The sequence below is a fragment of the Phyllostomus discolor genome, chromosome 8 (assembly GCF_004126475.2).
Source record: "Phyllostomus discolor isolate MPI-MPIP mPhyDis1 chromosome 8, mPhyDis1.pri.v3, whole genome shotgun sequence".
Classification (NCBI taxonomy): Eukaryota; Metazoa; Chordata; class Mammalia; order Chiroptera; family Phyllostomidae; genus Phyllostomus; species Phyllostomus discolor.
This window is the reverse complement of record NC_040910.2, coordinates 52,686,972-52,708,473: the sequence shown is the minus strand read 5'-3', so window position 1 is coordinate 52,708,473 and position 21,502 is coordinate 52,686,972. Positions and strand designations below refer to the sequence as shown.

Here is a 21,502-nt window from a genome sequence, read left to right as displayed (position 1 = left end):
CGAGAGCTGGCCCAGGGAGGCTACATTCACGCCCCAGGGAAGGAGGCGGTCTCAGCGGGTGTAAGACTGTCACTAGGGGCCACTGTCCTCCAGTGTGGTTCCTGTCAGCGGCATGTGTGCGTGCCCACGGCAACAGAAAGCATCCCTAAAGTTCCAGGACTCTGAAGACAAAGGCTAAAGGCACGTGAAGGTGACTGCATGTGTAAAAGAAAGCAGACGGGAGATACATATTATTTTGATTTTTTTCAACATTAAGTTTTCCCCCATAAAAAGAGAAATTCAAAATATAAATTTATATTTATTATTTTACATTCATTATTTTACATTCAAGTGAAACTTCCATTTGGGGGCTCACCACAACTTTAGGCCACATTTAGCGATTACTTTGGTGCCTTTTCACTTAACCCAATGGAAGAGTTCAGCCCTCCGTGTTTAAAAACAGCTTTGCAGTCCCGGCTGTCACACTGATTCACACACACACACACACACAGGCACACACACAAACCCAAAAACCTTCTACATAGAAAAATAAAAAATAAACGCCATCCATCTATTTTATACTGTGTACTGGAACTTTTACATACATAACTTTGTTTTTTGCTTTAATGTTCTCAGTCACTGCACATCTTCTTCCCTCCCCATGACCTGCAACTCGAGGGGAGGGGCTGGCCACACTGAAGCAGAAAAGCTGCATCATGCCCCTGAGAGGAGGAAGTGCCCCTTCCAAAGCCTTGCCCCACCTGCCACCACCTCGGATGTCTCCACAGAGAGCCTGCGTGTAAGCGGCTGGTCTATCCGCCCCTCTCTCTCAGGCACCGGGGAGCGGAAGGCCCACCCTGAAAACACCCCGCAAAAATGCTTTCGGGGCGAGGGCGAGGTGGTGCAAGCAGGCAGGGAGAACCTTTTAAAAACACAAGATTCTGGACTCACGGCCTTCGGCCTGCTCCTTTAGTATGGTGCTCGACTCTCCAGCTTGCGCTTGGTGAGGAAGTATTTGAAAAACTCGTACACGGACCAGGAGATGGCAGTGGAAGGCATCTGGTACAGCACTCGGGCCTGGATGCCCTTGAAGTAGCCGGGCAGGCCGTTGAGCTGATACACTGTCCGGAAAGCGTTGGCCATGCCCGACAGCCGGCCACTGATGTTGGCCAGGTTCAGGGCCATGTTCTCCTGAGTGTTGAGAAGAGTCTTACAGACGTCCAAGGGGGTGGTGGCGGCCGCGGCCAGGGCCCCGGCCAGCCCGCCTGAGATGATGTGGGACTGCGGGTTGTAGCTTCGGTGTGGGTTGACCTGCTCCTGCAGGAACTCGTAGGTGATGAAGTGGATGGACTGGAAGGGAATGTTCATGGTCAGCTGCGTGGTGTAACTCCGGTAGAAGGCCCTCAGGCCCTCAGTCCTCCAAACCGTCCGGATGCAGCTGAGGGCCGACCGGTGTGGCGAATTATACATCTGCATGCGCTGCTTCACAACTGTTGGCGGGCCGCAGGGCACAACAGGCGGTGGGCAGTCAAGGGGCAGGTGGTTGGTTTGGCCCCACCCGGTCGGAGTGAAATGGGAAGCCAAGCCATAAAGAGAAACAAGCAAGTTTAGACAGGCTGGTCACAGGTCCCAGAGACAGCACACGCACAGCCCCAGCCTGAGACACGCAGGGCCAGCTCCAGGCAAGCCCAACCCCGAGCCAGTGAAGGGGCTCTTCCCTACCGTTTCTCCAGCCTGAATCTCGTTTACGGTGGTCCCCAAACCGGACCGCCACTTCCAATTCCCTGACCTGAACCTGGGGTCCCTGCTGCCTGGGGCATCGTACCCACCACAAACTTAAACCCTGCCCCTGGCCCTTCTGCCCTCCTCTGTCCTAACACATCTCCTGGTCACACGTCCTGTCTTGTCTGTTCTGGGCTGTGCCCCTGACACAGTGTCATTAGCTTCTGTATCACAGCCCTCTTGCCAGAGACACTAGAACTGAGTCACCTCCAGTGAAAACGCCTGCTTTGTTAACACAAAAGTAACTATGGACCAGAGATCACAAGGCCAATGAGGGCCAACTGTGGTCCCCAAGGCGTGGAGCTGTAACCATCCCCATGTGTTGCCAAAATGAACACACGTGGCGTGTTTTTCCTTACTGTTAAAGAAATGAAGTCCATAAATCAATATAATGTCAAGGAGGAGGTGGGAGTTGAACTCATTTCTCCTTTAAAAAACAGAAGTAAAACTCTCGCCTGGATGACCTGGACTAAGTAGTCACTGACCAGGTCGGGGCCTGTATGAGTCGCCGTGAACACACACAGGGGAACCCACCTCCCCATTGGGCCCCTCAGGTCCCTGAAGGACAGGGCAAGTTCCCTGCCTGCTAGGGCACGGCAGGCTGCTGGGAGCCAAGGAGCAATTTTAACCTCAAGACAAGAACAGAAAAATTTATAAGACAAAACTAAAAGTGTTGACATTTTTACTTCTGATTCTCCCTTCTGGAAAGAGGCCATTTTAGGGAGGGCAGGTGGAGAGAGCCCCTCGTCTCCAGAGACTCCAGAGACTACCCCAGGCGAAAGCGGGCCCAGGACCAGGTCCCAGAGCTCTCAAGGTCCAGACCAGGTGGCCGAGGGCCAGAGACACAGCAAGGCTGCCAGTGCCTGAGTCTTCACAGCTGAGAACTGTCCTAATGCTCCCCAAACTCAAAAGGAACAAGGAGGCTAACACAGGAGGAGAAAGCTAAAACCAAATGGCCAAATGCTCGTTCACAAAGTAGAGGGGACTCCTTACGCTCTTGTCTCTACGTTTGCAAGTGTTTGAAATTTTCCATAATAACCTCAAATTTCCTTTAAAAAAGCAAACTGAATTTTGCCGGGTCTCCCCTAAATCTGTCTAGGGTTGAGAAAGGCTAACCAGGGCCAGAGGGTATGTGCACGTGGCACAAAGTTTCAGACTAGTGCAAAAGAATCCCTAGCAGAACTCATTAACACAAACTCCCCGTCCCCACCCTGACAGGCGGATTTAGGTAGTCTGGGGTGGGACCTGAAAATCGGCGTTTCTAACATGCTACCAGGTGCTCCCAGGACCGCTGATGGCCGAGACTGCCCAGGCCACACCACACACGGCCCTGTTGAAGAGAACAGGGCCGCCCAAAGCTCGAAAGCCCAGGGCCCCTTCTCGAGGTCTTTAATAAAATGTGGTTAAAATAAATTCTCCTTATTCTGCCTGGGGGCCAGGAATCCACTCACCCGACCTCCTGTCCCCCACCCCCCCACCCCCATCACTCCTGCCCCCTAATGTCCCTTCTGCCACTCCCTGGGACCTTGGAACATTACCTTCTGCTGGATTCATTACTGCATCGTGGAGCAGGGTGGCCAGACTCCCAGCTATCCCTGCAAAACAAACTCCAGAAAATTACCCTCTGGGGCCAGGCGCTCTGAGAAACTTCCCGGAACCTAAAAATCAGACAGAACCCTGGGCACACCTTTCTAAGAAGCAAAATTCACTACTGACTCCACCTAGGTGAGCATGGACTCTTAAAACCCTAAAGGGATCAAGAAAATGCTAGATAAACACGGGGAAGGAAGCACGGGTGCAGGTACCCATGTTTTCTCCTTGTAGAAATTTCCTTTTCTCTCTGGCAGTCAATCCTGGGCGAAGGTTAGACCTGCTCACGCTGGATGGGACCCAGGAAGGACACTCTGGCTTTTCCCACCCTCTAGGTATTCATTCAAGCTCGTCCCTCACCTCCGTCTACAGACAAACTCAGCAGTTACACTGGGGCCATCAGAGGAAATGACACCATGTATACGGCTGAGAGGGAGAAAAGAAGTCTTTAAGAAAATTACTTAATAAAACCTGGGCACTTTAAAGCAAACGGGCACGAGAAGAGAGTGCCAGGAAGACCTGCACATGGTAGATTTCAGGGTTAATTTACGAAGATATGACTTGTCTGAGAGATGGCAGCCCAATCATCTGGCTTCAAGAACCAGGAATTTCAAAAGCCTAATTCCGCCTGGAATTTTATTTTTGGATTTGGGTTTCTTCCCTCTGTGGATCACGTGCCCAGTAATTCAGATAACCGCTGGAAGGCGAGAGGAATAAGGAGCAGCGGCTTCTGAAATACACACACCCCCCTCTTCCTCCACACACACTTGTGATTGTCCCAGAAAGGTCAAAGTGCAACCACCACACATGCCACAGTGAAGCAGTCACATCACAGCGAGGGGCAGAACTCGGTATAAACCGGCACCATCAAACTGCAGTCCAAGGGTCCCCGACCAAGGACCTAAACCATTCCACGGGCAGTTTCTGCCAACAGACAGCCACGGGCTCAGGGGTGGCCTCAGAGGGGCTCTTAGTGACCATCTCATTAAGTGCAACTAATGCCCAGTTTTTAAAAAGCAAAACAAATGTCTGTAAATCAGCCAGATATACTTATTATTACCCAGGTTGGCTGATGGGAGGAATGCATTTGGATTCTGAGCAGAACAGGAAGAGAAGGGAAAAAAATTATTACTGGTCACATCTACCTCTCCATGGCTGAATGATTAATTTTGTTCCAATAAGAACAATGTATCGTCCTACCCGTGGACCCATTTCACACCCAAACAGAAACCAACAGAAGCCCAACCCCAAAGGAGAAGCCGCAATAACTGCTGAGCTGGACCCAGGAAGACATGCCTAGGTCAGAGCTGCCCGCCAAACTCAAGCCCCCACCCAGCTCCCTCAGAACCACCGAAGAAAACCCTTTCGGCCCTTGATCGCAGAGAGATGCAACTCAGACAAACAGAGGAGCGTGGGGCGAAACTCCCAAATCCCCAGAAGCTTAAGGCGGGAAAGGTCGTCTGCGCTGGAGCAAATCCTTTGTCAGCCATAAAACTTCTTGACCTTTTAAAGCTTAGTTAGATCTTGACGTTGTAGAGACCTGTTGAACCAGTTTTTAAATAGTCTCAAAGAAGCTGTCCAGATAACTTTTTTTTTTGGAATCCAGCATTCAAAAGTTTTCGTTTCTATTCAGGGTGTTTTTTCCTAGATCTGATCATTAATGGCTTTAGAATGTTAAAAAAAAAGAAAAAAGAAAAAAAAGAAATGAAAAACCCACACAACAGTGAAAACTGAAACCCCTCTGTCACCAATCTCCCCCGGCTTCAGAAAGCGAAGAAGGGGGACGGAAAAGGCGTGTGTGTGTGAGTGTGTTTGTGTGTGTGCGTGCACACACGACTCTAGAGTTCTTTATTCATAAGCAAGCGTGGCGGAGACGAGGCAGCAGGCTGCTGGGTCACAGGGAGAAGACCCTGGGGAAGGGTCTGCTGAGGACAGAGCTTTCTAACTCCAGACAAACGCTTTCTAATACCGTTGGCTAGGTGGCTGTTTCCTTGGTGGTGGAAAACGGCATTTAAAGTCCTTTTCATGTTCTCATAGCAGGCAAAATACAGGGCGTGGGCTGGCCCTGCGCCCATCATCATCACGTTGAGGCCGCGCAGGGGCCTCCAGAAGCCTTCAGTCCGAATGATTTTCTTCAGGGCTCCGTGGACGCTCGTGTACTGGGCTTTGGGATCTGGGTTCAAACTCTGCATTCGTGTCTGCGGGAGGGCAAGAGAACAAGAAACGCGTGGGTGTTAATAAGGGTGCTGAGGAGGGAAGACCCAGAGAGAGTGAGAGAAAACAGTCCATTTTCATATTTTCACAGAATTTCTGGGTGAAGAAAACACTGACTTCTTCCTGGGTTGCTCACTCCTTCCCTGTCCTCGCTCCCGGACACAAACACGTCCACAGGGATTCCGTAATACCCAGCACAGCGGGGAAAGAGAAGGGGTGAGGGGCTGGATTCGGAGGAGGAGACCTCGCAGGGGCTGTGTGGCTCAGCTGGTTGGAGCAAGACTGAAAGGTCATGGGTTTGACTCCCTGTCGGGACACATGCCAAGGTCATGGGCTCCATCCCCAGTCATGGTATATACGAGAAGGCAACCAATCGATGTTTCTCTCTCCCTCTCTCTCTCTTTCTCTCTCTCTCTCTCTAAAAAGCAATGGGAAAAAAAAATATCCTTGGGTGACTGCTGATGAGCCCCTTAACCTCTCTAGGCTTTGGGATCCTCAATTAAAAAAAAAGTCACAAGGGTATAAAGTGCAGCATAGAGAATAGAGCCAATAATACTGTAATAACTGTATATGGTGCCAGGTGGGTACTGGAAATATCAGCGGGATCACTTCATAAATTATATGTGTCTAACCCTACACTATACACCTGAAACTACATAATATATATAATAATATAATATTGAATGTATATAATAATATATGCAATATATTATTACATTATATTGAATAATATGTGTTGAAAATATAATATAATATAAAATATATAATAATATAATAGTGAATGTCAACTGCAATTGATCATTTTTTTAAAAAAAACAGAGTTTTCATGAGCATCAAATAAAACAATGCATGTGAAAATCTCCAATAAACTTAGAGCTCTAGTCAACTGTAAGAACTGCGTATCATCATCATCACCGCGGGGCTGCCACTGGTCCTGAAGCCGCCGGTGCCCGCGCAGCCCTGACCCCTCCATGCTCTGAAAGCGCCTGCTCAGCCCCAGCCCTGGAACCTCCCACAACCCTCGTGCCCGTGGCTGGCGTGTTCGCTGTCAGTATTTTTGCTGTAAACATCTCCGTGACAATCATTTCTGCAGCACAACTAACTGGCCAAGAGGCAATTTTGACATAAAAGCTAAAACTAACAAAAAATAAAGCAGGGGCATTAAAATGGACACAATGAAACATGAAAAATTAAAAAGACTTTATTGCAAAAAATGAAAACACAGTGTCTTCAAAGTCTTTAGTACGATATGTTTATTGGCTTGTTGATTCATCTCCTCACTTAGCATTATGCTTTTTCCTTCTCTCTACAATTTCTTACTTCAGTGAGGGATGTGTGCGTTTCCACTGAATCAATAATGTTCTTGAAGACGATTGTGAATGAGGTAGCAACCTCTTCGATATCTGCACAGCTTGATAAGCTGTCAGTGTTGCGGGCTATGAGGGCTGACCGTGGTCCCTGAGGCATCTGCAAACTGATTCATCATTTCCTAGAATAGGATGTAATCTGGCTTTACACGTAGTTTTGTAATCTGCTCTGTATGTGCTTGTCACCATCCTGTGTCATCACCCACTGTTTTAAGACCACCACGTCTACTGGTCACTGTACAAACCATTAGGAGGGCTGAGACTTACGTAATCTGAACCCAGGAGTAACTTGGAGAACTTTGCAATGGAGAAGTGAAACCAAACTCACAACTAGCTTAATTAAATACGTGAAGTCTGCCTCATTGTTAACCATACTCATACTGTCAACTAGGTGTGGCAGTGAAAATGTTTATGGCAAAAATACCTAGAACCACCCTCATTTCCTCTAAATACTTTTCACATTTCATCTTTACAAGATAGCATCTAAATATAAACAGCCCTGTTCTTGATTCCTCCATATGCAGCCGACTCCCTGCGGCAGACACCCGGCTTTCCCTACCTCCGTTAGTGTAACCACACTTCCCAGGGGCTGGAGTAGTCGTGACACTTAATCTTACTGTCACCCTGGTGAGGCCATGCTCCTCACATGGGCTCCAAGTGTGGTCAAACACTAGGGGTCACTGGAAAGGTTACTGTTTAGACCCTGAGTAAAGCAGGTTCCCCTCCACAGGGCAGGCGGGCCTCCACTGAAGGCCTGAAGAGGAAAATACTGAAGTGCCGCCCCCCTGCCCCAAGGGAGAAAGCGTTCCGCCTCCAGGCGGCCTTTGGACTTGAGCTGTAACATCAGTTCTTCCCTGGGTCTCCAGCCAACCCGCCCTGCAGGTTTGGGACCTGCCAGTCTACACCATCACTAAACAAAGGGAGAACCACTAAGTAAGGTCCTTGCACTTTTTAATTGGACCTCCGTCCAGCCTGTGCAGTGACAGAGTCACCCCCAGTTATGTGAGGAGGGGCCGGGGTGGGGGGGACCTGGGGGAGGGTAGAGAGTATGGAGGGGCAGCAGCAGAAGGCAGTGGGGCACACGGTGCCAAGCCAGCACTATCCACCAGAGTTCTCACTGTGGCACTTTGAGCAGGTTCCCTAACCAGGGTAGGGGGAGGGTGGTGTGAAGTAATCCCCAGAGAGCCGTTGGCAGGCTGCAGTAACGGTGGGAAACACCTGCTACGGACAGGCAGCCAACAATGACCAGCCCCTCTCCTACTCGCCCTCTACGTACCAAAGGCCTCAGGAGGGTCCCTCCCTTACAGAGCTGCTCCCGTAAACTTACAAGGGAAAGTTCAGACTGATTTCTCACCTCCCATTTTTACACTTAGGAGTGAGGCAGTGGGAGGAGAAGATGTTACTGAAGCAAAGCGTACCACCCTCTTGTGGGGAAGAGGGTATCTCGCACACTCGGGGGTCTTCTCCATCCTCAGTGGTGGGCAGACCGTGCTTAACGACACACACCTAAAACAGATGTCATGGCCCATGAGTGTGGAGGGCCCAATCAAGGCCCACCTGGGCCCATCACCGCCATGGTGGCTGGGCTTGGGGCCAGAGCCTCTTTAGTCCTGCAGCACCTTCGTTTCTCCCACCTGCCTGCAGGGAGCACCCACTCAAGGTCCGACACCAGGACACAGACAGGAGAAGTGGATGGGGAAAAAGGAAAGTGTGAGATAAGGGGAGAATGACACAGACTGTCCAGAGTGCCAAGAAGGAGCTCAGAGGAGCGACCAGGAGGGACCAAGCTGCATCATTACAGTCACGGTAGCCTTTTAGCACAGAGGTCAAGAGGGGCCGGAGGCAGCTGGGTAAGAAGTGGGGCACAAGAGGCCAGAGCCATAAAGGAAACCATGAGTCTAGTTTCTCTTTTATCTGTCCCATGACTCTGCTAATACAACGTACAACTGAGAGCTGGGCACTTTGTATCCACCTGTGGACCAGAGAAGAAGAAAAAACCAGATGTGGCTGGAGAAAACCCAAGTGTTCATCAGTGCACGGAGGAATGAATAGCAAAGCGTGGTCCATCCATGCAATGGAGGTCCATCTGGCCTTACGAAGGAAGGGCATTCTGTCACCTGCTACCGCACGGAGGAACCTGGAGGACGCAATGCTCAGTGAAAAGGGGCAAATACTGTCCGATTCCACTTAAATGAGGCACCTAGTGCAGTGAAACTCAGAGACAGAAAGCAGAAGGGCAGTTGCCAGGGGCTGAGGAGAGGGGGAGAAGGCAGTTAGTGTTTAAAGGGGACAGAGGTGTGGCTTCACTGCTGGCGGAGTTCTCCAGGTGGATGGCGGCGCTGGGAGCACAACATGGCCAATGGGCTCAGGGGCACCAAACTGCACACTTCACATGGTTAGGATGGTACCTATGATGGTATGTGCATTGTACCACGATTTTCTTTAAAAGCCAGGGAGAAGGTAGGGAAAAGGAAAAATAAAATAAATGAAGTAGGATGCACAGAGAGAGGGCAGAGCTAGGGGAAAAAAACAATAACAAACAAACAAAAAATGGAGACAGAATTTCACACGGCACCTCTCTTTCCGGCCCTGGGTTTCAGTTCCTGCTCAAGGCCTCAGCTCTCCCACTTCCTTATAATACATTCCCACTCTCTCATGTTACCTCTCCCCTCTTAAAAAGTCCCAGTGCACATGGGTGCAGTAAAGGCTCCGGCAGGCCCTTCGGGAAAGCAGCCCGTTGAACTTAGTTTAACAAGGCCCTTCTTAAATGTTTGTGTCTTTAGCAATGGAAGCCCTGGCTCATTGAATAACCGGTTCCACCTTGCAGAATGTACTTGAGAAAAGACAGCTGTAGCCAACGGTGGGCCAGGGAAGCAGGAAGCGCAGCGCTCAGCTCCAGGTGTCGTCGGAAGGAAGGATTCCCGGCAGCCCCCACAGAGCGTCCGCAGCAGCAGGAGCAGCGGGACGACGAGGCCTGAGAAGGGCGGTGGACAGAGGCAGGGGGAGCCCTTGCTGCGTTGTCATGTTACCCCACACAGGTTGCATAACTGCTGCCCGCCCTCAAAAGGGCAGGATGGAGGAAAGCACCCTGGCCCAGAAACCAGGAAGACCTGAGCCTGTGGCCTGCATCTGCCACTCACTGTGGGACCTCACTGAGCAGGTCCCCTCCGGCTCCAGAAGAGTGACGCCACGCCACCCATACAAACTCTGTATCTGCACTGAACTGGTCGAGACAGAGTAGGGTTGGCAAGCTAGTCCTCAAACTCTCCCCCAGGAAGACCAAACAGAGGCAGCCGGCCTTGTTGGCCTGTTCTGGTATTGAGGGGAGGAGGGGGAGAGAATGGAAAATGTGCATGCCGTCCTAGGTGAGCTTGCAGGATCAAATGACGGGAGCCCAGAGGGCCCTGGGCACAGAGCACATCTAGCTCAGCACCTGCCTTTTCAGATGGGACATTGGGGCCGGAGCAGGAAAGCCACTTGCCCAAGATCATACAGATAAGGGGGCACGGATCTGGGATCTGGGATCCGGGCCAGGGCCAGAGCAGAAGAGTGAAGGGAGCAAGCTGAGCCTGGCAGGGAGACCTCAGACCTCCTCCAAGGGCATCCTGGCCGATACCAGCACCACCCTGCCCCTGCAACCTAACTTGTCCACGGTCCACCCCCACCCCCACCTGGACATGCTGGGGATTCCCACCACCTTTCTGAAACTTCTCAAAATAACAAACAAGTAATAGTATAAAAGACTCCCCATGCCAAAAGTACAATCCAGGTGGCAGTTCAAGGACCAGGAGAAGGCAACAAAAAATCTGCCCACTGACCCATTCGAAAGCATCTGTGCAGGCCCTACTCTGGGGCAGGTGAACAGGGAGCCGAGGCAGGGGTGGGGCTCCCAGGTACCCTGCGAACAAGCAAAGACCCTGTGCAGCGAGAGGCACAGCTCCCCCCCCTTCCTGGGGCCCAGCTGCGTGCTGCGCTCCAGAAGGCTGACCAGCAGTTCTGTTCCAGACTTTCTCCCAGAGAGAGGAAAGAAGGTCCAGGCTCCTAGAGAGCACTACAAAGATGCCAAATAACATTAGCATCGCCACCTAGTATCTGCTTCAGAATCAGAAATCAAGTTGATAAGTTTAATTCTACCCCGTCTGCCAGCTGCTGCCAAGCAGCAAGGAGTCACTAAGTCGAACCACAGTAAATGTCTAAGCCAGAAAGCAGGGCCCAGCCCAGTCCCCACCCAGAGTCACCGCCTCTCCCAGAGCCCTGCGGCTGGAGCTCTTCCGGAGCCCATCCACCACGGCACCGTGTGCCCGCTGGGCTGGGGTCTGCTAATGCGCCCCAGCCCACCCACGACCACCCAGGGCAGACAGTGCAGGGCCAGAGAGCCCATTCCTACACAGCCTCACTCGCTGAGACACCACCCACAGATTACAGCTAAGCCGGGAGGAAGAGGCATTTTTGGCACAGTGCTTTGTGGGAGAAGACTGCTTTCTGGAACAAAGCCACAGTCCTCACTGAGGGCTTGGAAAGCCTTGTCTCATGCTCCAGAATCCTTGGAGGCACAAAACCACATCAAGGAGAACCATGCACAGGAAAACTTCCAGCACTCAAGTTCAAAACCACCAGCGCTGACTCGGAACCTGCACCCGATAACACTCATTACAGAAGAGGGACTCCTCGTGGTGCTTCCGACAATCACGGCCTGGCCCTTGAAGACATAGGCAGAAGTCACCCAACACAAGGCATCAGGACACCACCCAGCCTCATCCCCACACGCACACAAGTAGGAAGGGCGGGCGCGATGTAAGAAGTCCTGGAAGTGGTCCGGCGCTCCCAGCACGCTGCGGCACCTCCAAGGGTATTTATTCACAAGTTCACATGTCCAAGTCACCTCTCTTCACATCTCTCAAACTGGAACAATGTGCACAAAGAGAACACACTTCGTCTTTCTCTTCCTTTAATCAAAAGGAAAACCTGATCCTCTTGAAGTTTCAGAATCAGCAAGAGAAAAATGATTCCTCAAAAACAGTCCTTGCCCCCCATAAAAAAGGGGTGCTGGGGGATGATTTGCATTGGAAGCAAGCAGCAGGTGTGCAGGGCAGTTCCAGGCCTAGGCATGCTGAACGACCCCGCTGAACCAAGATCTTAGAGTAAGCAAAGGGCCAGCTCAACGGAGAATCGGCCCGAAGGGCTGTGCAGAGAAAGGACGAGAGGTGGCAGGTAAATCGTACCAGCGCCAATTTCCTCGACTCTTCTAGGGGTCCTGGACACCCCTGAGTTTCCAAGTCACCCTGATGCTGAGAGGGTGGCAGGGAGTGGCTCACACAAAGGAGAACAGACCGTCAAGGCAGGTCAGCCTTTTCACCTGTGTCCCCTGCAGGGCCAGATATCAGAAGTCACTATTTGAGAGGCCCACTCCAAGACACATCATAATTAAAATGCTGAAGGTTAAAGATAAAGAGAGAATCTTAAAAGCAGCAAGAGAAAAGCAGTTAGTTACCTACAAGGGAGTTCCCATAAGGTTGTCAGCTGATTTACCAAAAGGAACTTTGCAGACTAGAAGGGACTGGCAAGAAGTATTCAAAGCCATGAAAAGCAGGGACCTACAGCCAAGGAGTCAGATCCCAGAAAAGCTATCATTTAGAATCAAAGGACAGATAAAGAGCTTCCCAGACAAGAAAAAACTAAAGTTCATCATCACCAAACCATTATTATATGAAATGTTAAAGGGATTCATCTAAGAAAAACAAGATCAAAACTATGAACAATAAAATAGCAATATATACCTGTCAACAACTGAATCTAAAAAACAAACTAAACAAACAAAAAGAACAGGGACAGAATCATGGATACTAAGAGTATTTTCATGGTTGCCAAAGGGGGTGTGGGGGAATAGGTGAAGAGGTGAGGGGATTAGGAAGTACAAATTGGTAGTCACAGAACAGCCATGGGGATGTGAAGCACATCCCCATGGAGGGACAGGAAATGGAGAAGTCAGAGAACTTACACGCATGACCCAAGGACATAAACAATGGGTGTGGGGATTGCCTGAGTGGAGGGTGCTGGGTGGAGGGGGGGCACAGGGGGAAAAATCAGGATAACTATAATAGCACAATCAATGAAAGATAATAAAACAACAAAAAAGTTACATTGGCCCTTCTGAACAGACCAGCCACACTCCCACATTCCTGTCACCTGCCATCTCTGAGGTCAGGCCTGGACAGCACAGGGTTCGCACCGGCCAGGAATACTCTCCACACACAATCCTGAAACCTTCAGAGCCCATTAGGAGCAGGCATCAGAGAACACTGCTGCTTCTAGGGACAAAATGACAAAATGAAGAGCCTTCATCATAAATTTGGCAGAAAACACAAAGAATCAGAAAACTCAAACAACCAGAATCAAGTTCCTCGGCCCTCTGACCCAGGAAAGAAGCCACAACAGTACCAAACACCACTGCCCCTGGGAAGAGGCCACAGTGGGAGGAGTCAGATCCCAGGCCAGAGGCAAGCCGGGAAGGGTGGCAGAGGAGGGGCATTCAAGTCACCCCAGACAAAGGGAAGACATTGCAATCGATAAGGAATGGAGCTCTTGTTACGGTCCCTTCTATACCATTGGATTTTTTTACTATGTGCATGTGTGACTTTGGAGCCCCCCAAAAGGCAAGGAGAGCACAGAGAAGAAGAGAGCAACTCCGGTTGAGGGGGATGTGAATGTGCTGATGGGTATGGGACCAGGGTAGAGTGTTTCGGGAGGTGTGTGGGATGCAGAGGTGAGGAACAGATGGACAGGGAGCCCTGGACTCCAGAGGGTGGCTGAGCACGAGATGATCAATAAAAAAAATAAAAGTCTTCTGGGGGAAAGGCAGGTTGGGGCTGGATTACAGGAGGACCTGCACAACTTGCTAAGGAGTTTGGAATTTACTTAATGGTCAAGTGTTTTCCATGGTTACCTACTGCAGAGGACGCAGGGAGCCCGGAAGAGCTGAGCAGTGAGCATGGCCAACAGGCTCTCCTGCATCAGGGAGAAGGGAGCTGGCCTCTGCCGCAAAGCCCTCCCCACGGGTCTCTTCAGAACTGTGGCTGCCTGCAAGGCCACTGTGATGCCCCGGAGGTCTCCATGCCCACCCTTGGGCAGCAGCTTATCACCCTGCCTGCAGTTGAACCATTCCTTATCCTAGGAGCTAAACCTGGTCACTCCTCCCCTTCTCTAGAAAATTCTACAGTGGAAGGAGGGAAGGATGAAAGACTGTGCCTGGCTCAGGCCCAATGTACTCAGGACACACTCAGTGTGAGGCCCACCCAGAGGATTAAATTATTTCGGCTCTATAGGTAGGCAAATTCCCAAGCTCCCCAGTCACAGAGACATGTGGCATGGTGGGATCGGTGACCTCGCCGGGAGACTAAAGGACAGGCAGAGCTGGGCTGGAGGTGGGACGGAACCTGGCGAGAGCAGCAGGGGCCTTGGTCCTAGGTTCTAGGCCCACATCTGGCAACTCACAGACTGTGTGACCTTGGGCAAGCCAACCTGCTCCTTGGAGCTCCAACGCCTCTATTCACAAAACATCTATAATTAAAATAGTCATATAAGCAGCTAACTATCCCCATTTACAAACAAGGAAACTGAAACATAGAGGGGATAAGCGACTTGCCCCAAGGTAACCGAATGCAGAATTTGGAAGCTGGGCATCTGACTCCAGAGCCATGCCCTGAAGCACAAGGCAACACAGCCCCCACCAAAGGGTGGACTGGAAGGGATCACAGGGGATCTCCAACCTCTTCTATGACCCACTAAGGCATGTGCACACCACTCCCTGCGTGCTTTCTAAAGAGGGAGTGGGCTTGACTATAACAAAGTCAGCTAGACTCCCAAGTTTATCAGCTCCTGGTGGAGCACGTAGACGGGCTCCTTGCAAGCAGTGTGCACTTACAGTCACAGGCACAGTGCCATGGAGGTCACAGCTTCACTGCTTCCCGACCCTAGTCATCAGCCTGGCCACTGGTCCCAGATGGAACTGGCTGATTCAACACACACCCGTTCTCTCCTTGAAAAGTGCACGAACCATCTACCCACCAAGAGTGAACCATTTGCCCATCGATGGAGGCCTGGCACTCCATCGGTACTCGAAGGCTAAGACTGAATATTTCAACAGCCAGACTGCTTGAATTCACTGCTAGTCACCTGGCCTCCCCAGGCCTCCGGACGCAGCAGCCTTGTCCATGGCATTGGCTTCTATACACCCCACCAACAGGTGAGGACACGATGTCAGAGGCAGAACTGGAGAGAGACCTCCTTCTCAAAAGCACTGCATTTTCCTGGCATATAGGTGAACTTGTGGCAGCATCATCACACCACATGTAAAAACAAGCTTTAATACATGAGTTCACATAGAAGTGCCCTAGAAGCATATGAAGCCACCCCGAGCACCAGGATACCTACCAGATGAAGAACAGAGTCCGGGAATGTTCTAGTCCTCCACACGATAGCTGTTCCCTGCTCCCTACTTCACCCCAGTAGCTCTGCTCCCATCCATCTTGCACAGCAGGGCTCCCTATGGCTTTCGTTTGCTTTCAGAGTTTGCCACCCTCCTGGTCTCTTCCCCCCTACTTTGCTTTGCTAGTGAGCAAACAGTTACATGCCCTGTCCACGCTCCCAGAGTGGGTCACTGCTGAGCCAGGACCCTAGAGCGCTCCAACTCCCAGGCCCTGCCCATCGGACCATCCTTCAACCACAGTTTGCTGAACATCCCAACCACGGATCTCTACGAAACCTCATTCAACCACCCACCTGATGCTCATCAGTCTCCCGGGCTTGGAAGTTCATCCATTCACTCAACAATTACATATTGACTTTCTGCTCCATGCCTGAGGCCGTTTTAGGACCTGGACATGAAGATGGCCTCTGTCCTCAACTACCTCACAGTAAAATCCTCTCATGTTTTTGCAGTTGGGTGCACTTGGGGAAGTCACTAAATGAACAGCGGCTCCCTCACCTGTGAAAACTCTCATCTCACATGCTAACTGCGATGGATGAATGACAAAGCACACCAACCACCCAGCCATGTCAACCAGCTGGTACAGTACAGTACAGTACAGTAAGTGCTCCACAGATGTTTATCATCGTTGTGATTATTTCCAGACAGGCTCCTGTATGTCCCCTAAACCACCATCTATGTTAATACAAATGGCTCTGAAATACTGAGAACCACCACCAAAACCAGCTTGCTGTTGCCTAGCAAGTAAGGGCTTTTTCCTCTGCTTGCTGATAAATGGCCACGTGACACAAAGGATCTCATTACAGGTTTGAACTGAATCGCTAGACTGCAGTATAAAACAGGCGCTAAACCACACAGCGGCCCCCAGCGTTCCAGAGGCACCTACCAGCCTCAGGGTGCTGCTCCTACCTTTGCACCTTTGCACATTAACAGGCAAAGCCCATCTCTTTATCCGTAAATGCATAATTGCACCTATTTCCTCAAGGCTCCACTTAGGAGGATTAAAGGAAACAATGAATGAAAAGCCCCTTGCCTGGGAGCTGGCACTCCCTGCTGTTGCTTTTATGTATGGTTTGGTGGGGGGTTTTTTGCATAAACAATGACTTCCTAGGATGTGTCACATTTACTCTTCATTCCTTCATAAAACCCTAGGGATCGGGCCTGCTTGGGAGCGAGCCCCCCAGCAACCTGCACACCAAAACTGGACAACTACAGCCACTGCAACCACCTCTTGAGCAGCCCCTTTTGACAAGTGAGTCCCAGATGAGCGAGGGAACTTGCCCACAGCAGCCCCACAAGGGACTCTGTCCCCCGACTCCCTCCTACAGTCACCTATCTTCCCTCCCTTCTCTAAAAGAGTGCATCTGCCACTTACCTTGATCCTGCTTGTGTAACAAAGGAAACTGAGACAGCTAGAGAGGTCGGGGGGAAAAAAGTCACCTGTGCCAAGTTTACACAGGCACAAAGGGCCCAAGATGACAGTGCTGCAGAAGCTCGCTCACCTGGTCCAACTGCTCAGCGCCAAGGGCAGTTCCGCAGACACTGAACTGGTGCCAGGCTGAGGCTGGGACAGGGACCTAAATACCAAGGTTCCCTGACACAGCTGACTGGCGCCTATTCCCATGAGGTCCCGCTGTTCAAGGACTCATTGGCCTCCAAACTGTCGGAAACAGCCAGATGGGGCCGAGCTGAGCTATGGTGCAGCCTGGGCACAGAGCCCTCTGTGGGCTCTGCTCCTGCCCCACGCTCCCCTCACCTGGCAGGACTGGATGTTTCCAAGAAGTGTGGCTCACTTTCCTGACAAGAACGATCCCCCGTAATGTGCACCTTCGGAGAGCCCTGTTCTAAGTGCCAGAGACCCGAACTCCCATGAGCTCTGCCTCCAAATCCCCTCAGAACTCCAAGCAGCCCTTTCACCTGGCTGGGCATCAACAGGAATTCCCACCGGTAGGTACATGCATGAGGGCAGGGGACTTCTGTTTTGTTCACCCATATAGGACAATTGTCAATATTTGTCCAACGAATAAATGGAGTTAATAGGCTGTCTGTCTCTAAGGAAGTCCTTTTGGCTTCTAGCATTCTAAATCTATGCAACCAGTAAAGAAGTCTTCGAAAAATAAGTGTGTGCACGTATGTTTTATTTGGAGGGAGCTAGATCTACATATCCACACATCAGCTTTAAAACACCTACATAAGAAAAAAATCCCACCCTTGTGGGAAAAATTGGAACCCTTGTGCACTGCTGGTAGGAGGTAAAAGGGTGCAACCCCCACAGAAAACAGTATGGAGGGTCCTTAAAAAATTAAACAGAGACTTACCATAGGACCCAGCAATCCCACTTCTGGCTACATATCCAGAAGAACTGGAAGTGGGAACTCAAAGAGACAGTTGCACACCCTGGTTTACAGCAGTGGTATTCACAATAGTCAAAAGGTGAAAGCAACCCAAGTGTCCATCCGTGGGTGAATGGATAAAATGTGGTAGATATGTCCACTGCAGTATTATCAGCCTCAAAAAGGAAGGAAATTCTGACACCTGCTTAGGCAATATGGCAGCCATTATCCAAAAAGCCAGGTATTATGTCACCTATTCGTAGGAAGTTAGAATGGGGGGTGGGGTACCAGGGTCAGGGGCAGCGGGCAAGGGGACTGTTGTTACTGGGCACAGAGTTTCAGGTTGAGAAGATAAAAACACTCTGGAGATTGGCTGCCCAACAATGTAAACGTGCTTATTAACACTACTGACTGCACACTTCAAAGAGGCTGAGAGAGTAACCCTCAAACAATCCTAAAGCTAAGCAACAGCGCCTCCCACATGCGTGTCATAGTCTGAAATCCTGTCACAATCAAATAACTTCCTCGCTTTCCTTTGTCTCCTCAGTGTCTGTCTGTTTTCGGCTAAGGCGGCCGGGGGGGGGGGGGCCCAAACGCACCGTGCGATCCACTGGACACAGCAATATTTCTGGCTGCAGATCCTTCCTCGGAAGGAAGCACCTGGAAGGTCAACCTGGGGGCTCTTGGTCGGAAGGCCATGCTTTAACGGGAAGCAGAAATGCTTAAGATGCAGACTTGGAATCCTTGCCCTTTCTCACATACTGGCCCCACACCCCTACGATACTCACTGCCTGTGCCACCCCAGAGGTACTTTCCCAGAACCAGGACTCCAGCTGCTCAGGCAGGGAGGTAGCTGCCAAAAACCAGCCAAGTGGGAGAGGCCACCGGAGCCTGGAAGCAGAGGGGCCCTGAGCGCCAGGGGTGACAGCGCCCCTGGAACCCACAAGGACAGGCCCAGGGAGCTGGGCCACTCAGAGGGCCCAGGCATGGCTGGTTCTCAAGTCAAGTGTGGTCCTGCCAGGTTCTGCAAGCCTGGCGTCCGAGCCCTTCACGGGGCCACACCTTCTGAGGCAGGCCCCACTATTAGCCTATTATCCACAGGAAAAGGACTTTTCAAAGCAGCCCTGTCGCCAGCCTTCTATTGCTCATTCCTCTACTTGTAATTACATCGAATGATATGCCTGCAGGCCTGTCTCCCATTAAAGTCTGAGAAACACAAGGGAAAGGACAGCCTCATCCATCAGTGGTCTGGGCCCCACATGGCACTCGAGCTCACACGGGCACTGCACCAACGGTCCAGGGCTCAGACACACACTAAACTTCTCCTACAGGCATTTACAAAGCAGGCCCTGGGAACCCCTTCTCCAAATGGCTCTCCACCTGGTGAGAATCTGAGTTCTGAAGTCTGGTGGGCCTGCCCATTTCCTGGGTTCTACCACCTGGGGTAGGGCCAAGGACATAAGCCCCATCAGGGTTAGCTCCAGGACTCAGGAAACAGTACTGTTCTCAGTGGATGTCCAGGTAAATTTCCCAGATGTTCCCGAAGCCAGATTTCCCACAAACACGACTGCTCGGTTATCTGCATAATGCTGGACAATGTGCGTGGAGGCAGGGCCTGGTCACAGCAGGAGAGACATTCTGCTGCTTTGTTCACACACCTTTCCTATCAGACAGCAACAGGAAAGACGACAGAACACCAGAAACCCCAGGCTCGATGTTCCCAGGGTCTGTGGGGAAAGGCCCCAAAAGGAAGCACCCTAAAGAGTCACTTTTTGACTCTGGGGTCCACTTGCCCGTACAATATTCACAGGTACAAGTTATTTCACGAGCATTTTGGGAAGTCATTTTTAAGTTTTACTGGAAGCCAACAGGAAGAGCAGGAGCCCTCAATCCTGGGTAAGATCTTGTGCTGACTCAAACCCTTGACCTGGAAACAAGCGCTGGGGTGTGCGATCTAAACCGCAGCCATCTGGCTTCCGGGAGAGGGGGTGCCCAGGACGCAGGCGAGGGGCCAGCCTGCAGTAGCCTCCAGTTGGGAAAGCAGGGTCGTTCCACCAGAAAGTCCTCCCTGCCCTGTAAGTGTCAGCATGTCTTCAGGGGTGCGGGAGCAAGCGGAGCAAGCACACACCCTTGCCTTCAAGGAGTCTTTAGTCTAGTTGGGGTGGAATGAGTAAACCAAAAATCATACAAATAAATAATGGCAAACTCTAAATGTCCTGAAGCAAAGCAGGTAGAGGGGCTGCGACAGCAACAGCAGGGGACCTAGCTAGGTCAGATTTGGGGAGGGGCCCAGACATGACTGTGAAATGGAGGCCTGCAGGCTGGGGGCAGTAGGGCAGGTGAAGCATAGGAGCCAAGGTGCTCCTGGGGGCACTGGTAGGGCACGTGGGATGTGGACAGAGGCCTGAGGAGGCTGGTGTCTCTGGCAGCCTGCTGAGCCCCAGGAGGTGAGCCTGGGAAGGACATAAGGACATGGAGAACATGATGAGCCCTGAAGACCGTGGCCTTCGAACTGTGTGTCTGTCTGTTTGGTCCTGGCCTCCCACCTTGGATTTGTGAATGGAGGAGAAGGAAGGTGGGAAGCAATGAGGTGGATGAACCAAGAGATTTCTCACTGTGAAACCTAAGACAGCAAAAACCGAGGGAGCAATGGTGTTCCTGTCACCAGGAGGGAAGATGCTGCTGCGAACCTCCCCCAGCCTGTCACTCCCACCACCGCTACCCCAAAACGCTGGGGCACCCAGCCCAACCCCTTCTGTGCTGCCAGTGGCAACACTGGGCGTCCGACCTTGGCCATGCCGGCTGACCCCCTTGATGACTCAGCTTCCTGGAAGAACACTTGTAAAAGGTCCCCGTCAGGAAGGAGTCTGAGCTGTAAACAGGGCCTTCCAGAAGCATCTGCTCCCAGCTCCCCTAGATTCCAGGGTGGGGCTCTGGCCAGTCAGCATTTCTGGAATTGCCTGAATGAATGGTCTGCAGCCTTTAAGTGTTGTGGTTGGAGGTTTCAAAAATTTAAACAAACAGTCATTTCCAGTCAGGCACTTGGGGGTGCAGGGTCCCAAATGGTATATCAGCAGCTGGGTCCTCTCCCTGCTCCTTAGCCCAGGGTAGAGTTGCAGGCAGGGGTCTTCCTAGCTTCCTCCCAGGGAAAAAAGGTGCCTGTAAGTCTATACTTCACACTCAAAGTTGTTGTAACTATTTCTAGAAGGGCTCCATTTGTCCCCTAAACCAAAATCAAAAGTGGGTGTCTCAGCTCTGCCCGGGTGGCTCATTGGAGCATTGGGTGGCTGGTTGGAGCATTGTCTCATACACCAAAGGGTTGCAGGTTCAATGCCCGGTCAGGGCACATAGCTAGGTTGGGGTTTCAATCCCTGGTCAGAGTGTGTACAGGAGGCAATCTATCAATGCTTCTCTCTCACATTGATGCTTCTCTTCTCTCTCTCCTCCTCTCTCTCTCTAAAAAAAAAATCAATAAATATATTCTCAGATGAGAATTTTTTAAAAAGGCACCCCAAAGATATACTCCTCCATGGAAAAATAAGGAACGAACATTTTAGAACTAGAAACTTCCTGGGAGATGGTTGAGTTAGAGTTCAATCTTGCCATTCCACAGATGCAGAAACCGGAGCCTCAGGCCAGCCTAGTGTCCCCCCAGGGCCGCTCAGCTGGCAGGCCTCTGGTCCTCTGAACCTGACTATAATTCACCCTTAAATGTAAACCCAAGTGTGATGCACGGGTTCACACAGAAACAC

General features: G+C 51.1%; 1 protein-coding gene across 1 annotated transcript in view; it reads right to left on the bottom strand.

Moving 5' to 3' along the window:
• Nucleotides 1–278: 278 nt before the first annotated feature.
• SLC25A37 (solute carrier family 25 member 37) overlaps nucleotides 279–21,502 on the bottom strand; it is a 35,643-nt gene continuing 14,419 nt past the window's right edge. The window contains exons 2-4 of the mRNA XM_028519667.2: nucleotides 5,321–5,549; nucleotides 3,300–3,356; nucleotides 279–1,469 (exon numbers count right to left, since the gene is read on the bottom strand). Of these exons, the coding sequence (XP_028375468.1) occupies nucleotides 949–1,469; nucleotides 3,300–3,356; nucleotides 5,321–5,549 (807 nt within the window). The 3' untranslated portion in view covers nucleotides 279–948. The remainder of the gene's footprint in view (nucleotides 1,470–3,299; nucleotides 3,357–5,320; nucleotides 5,550–21,502) is intronic.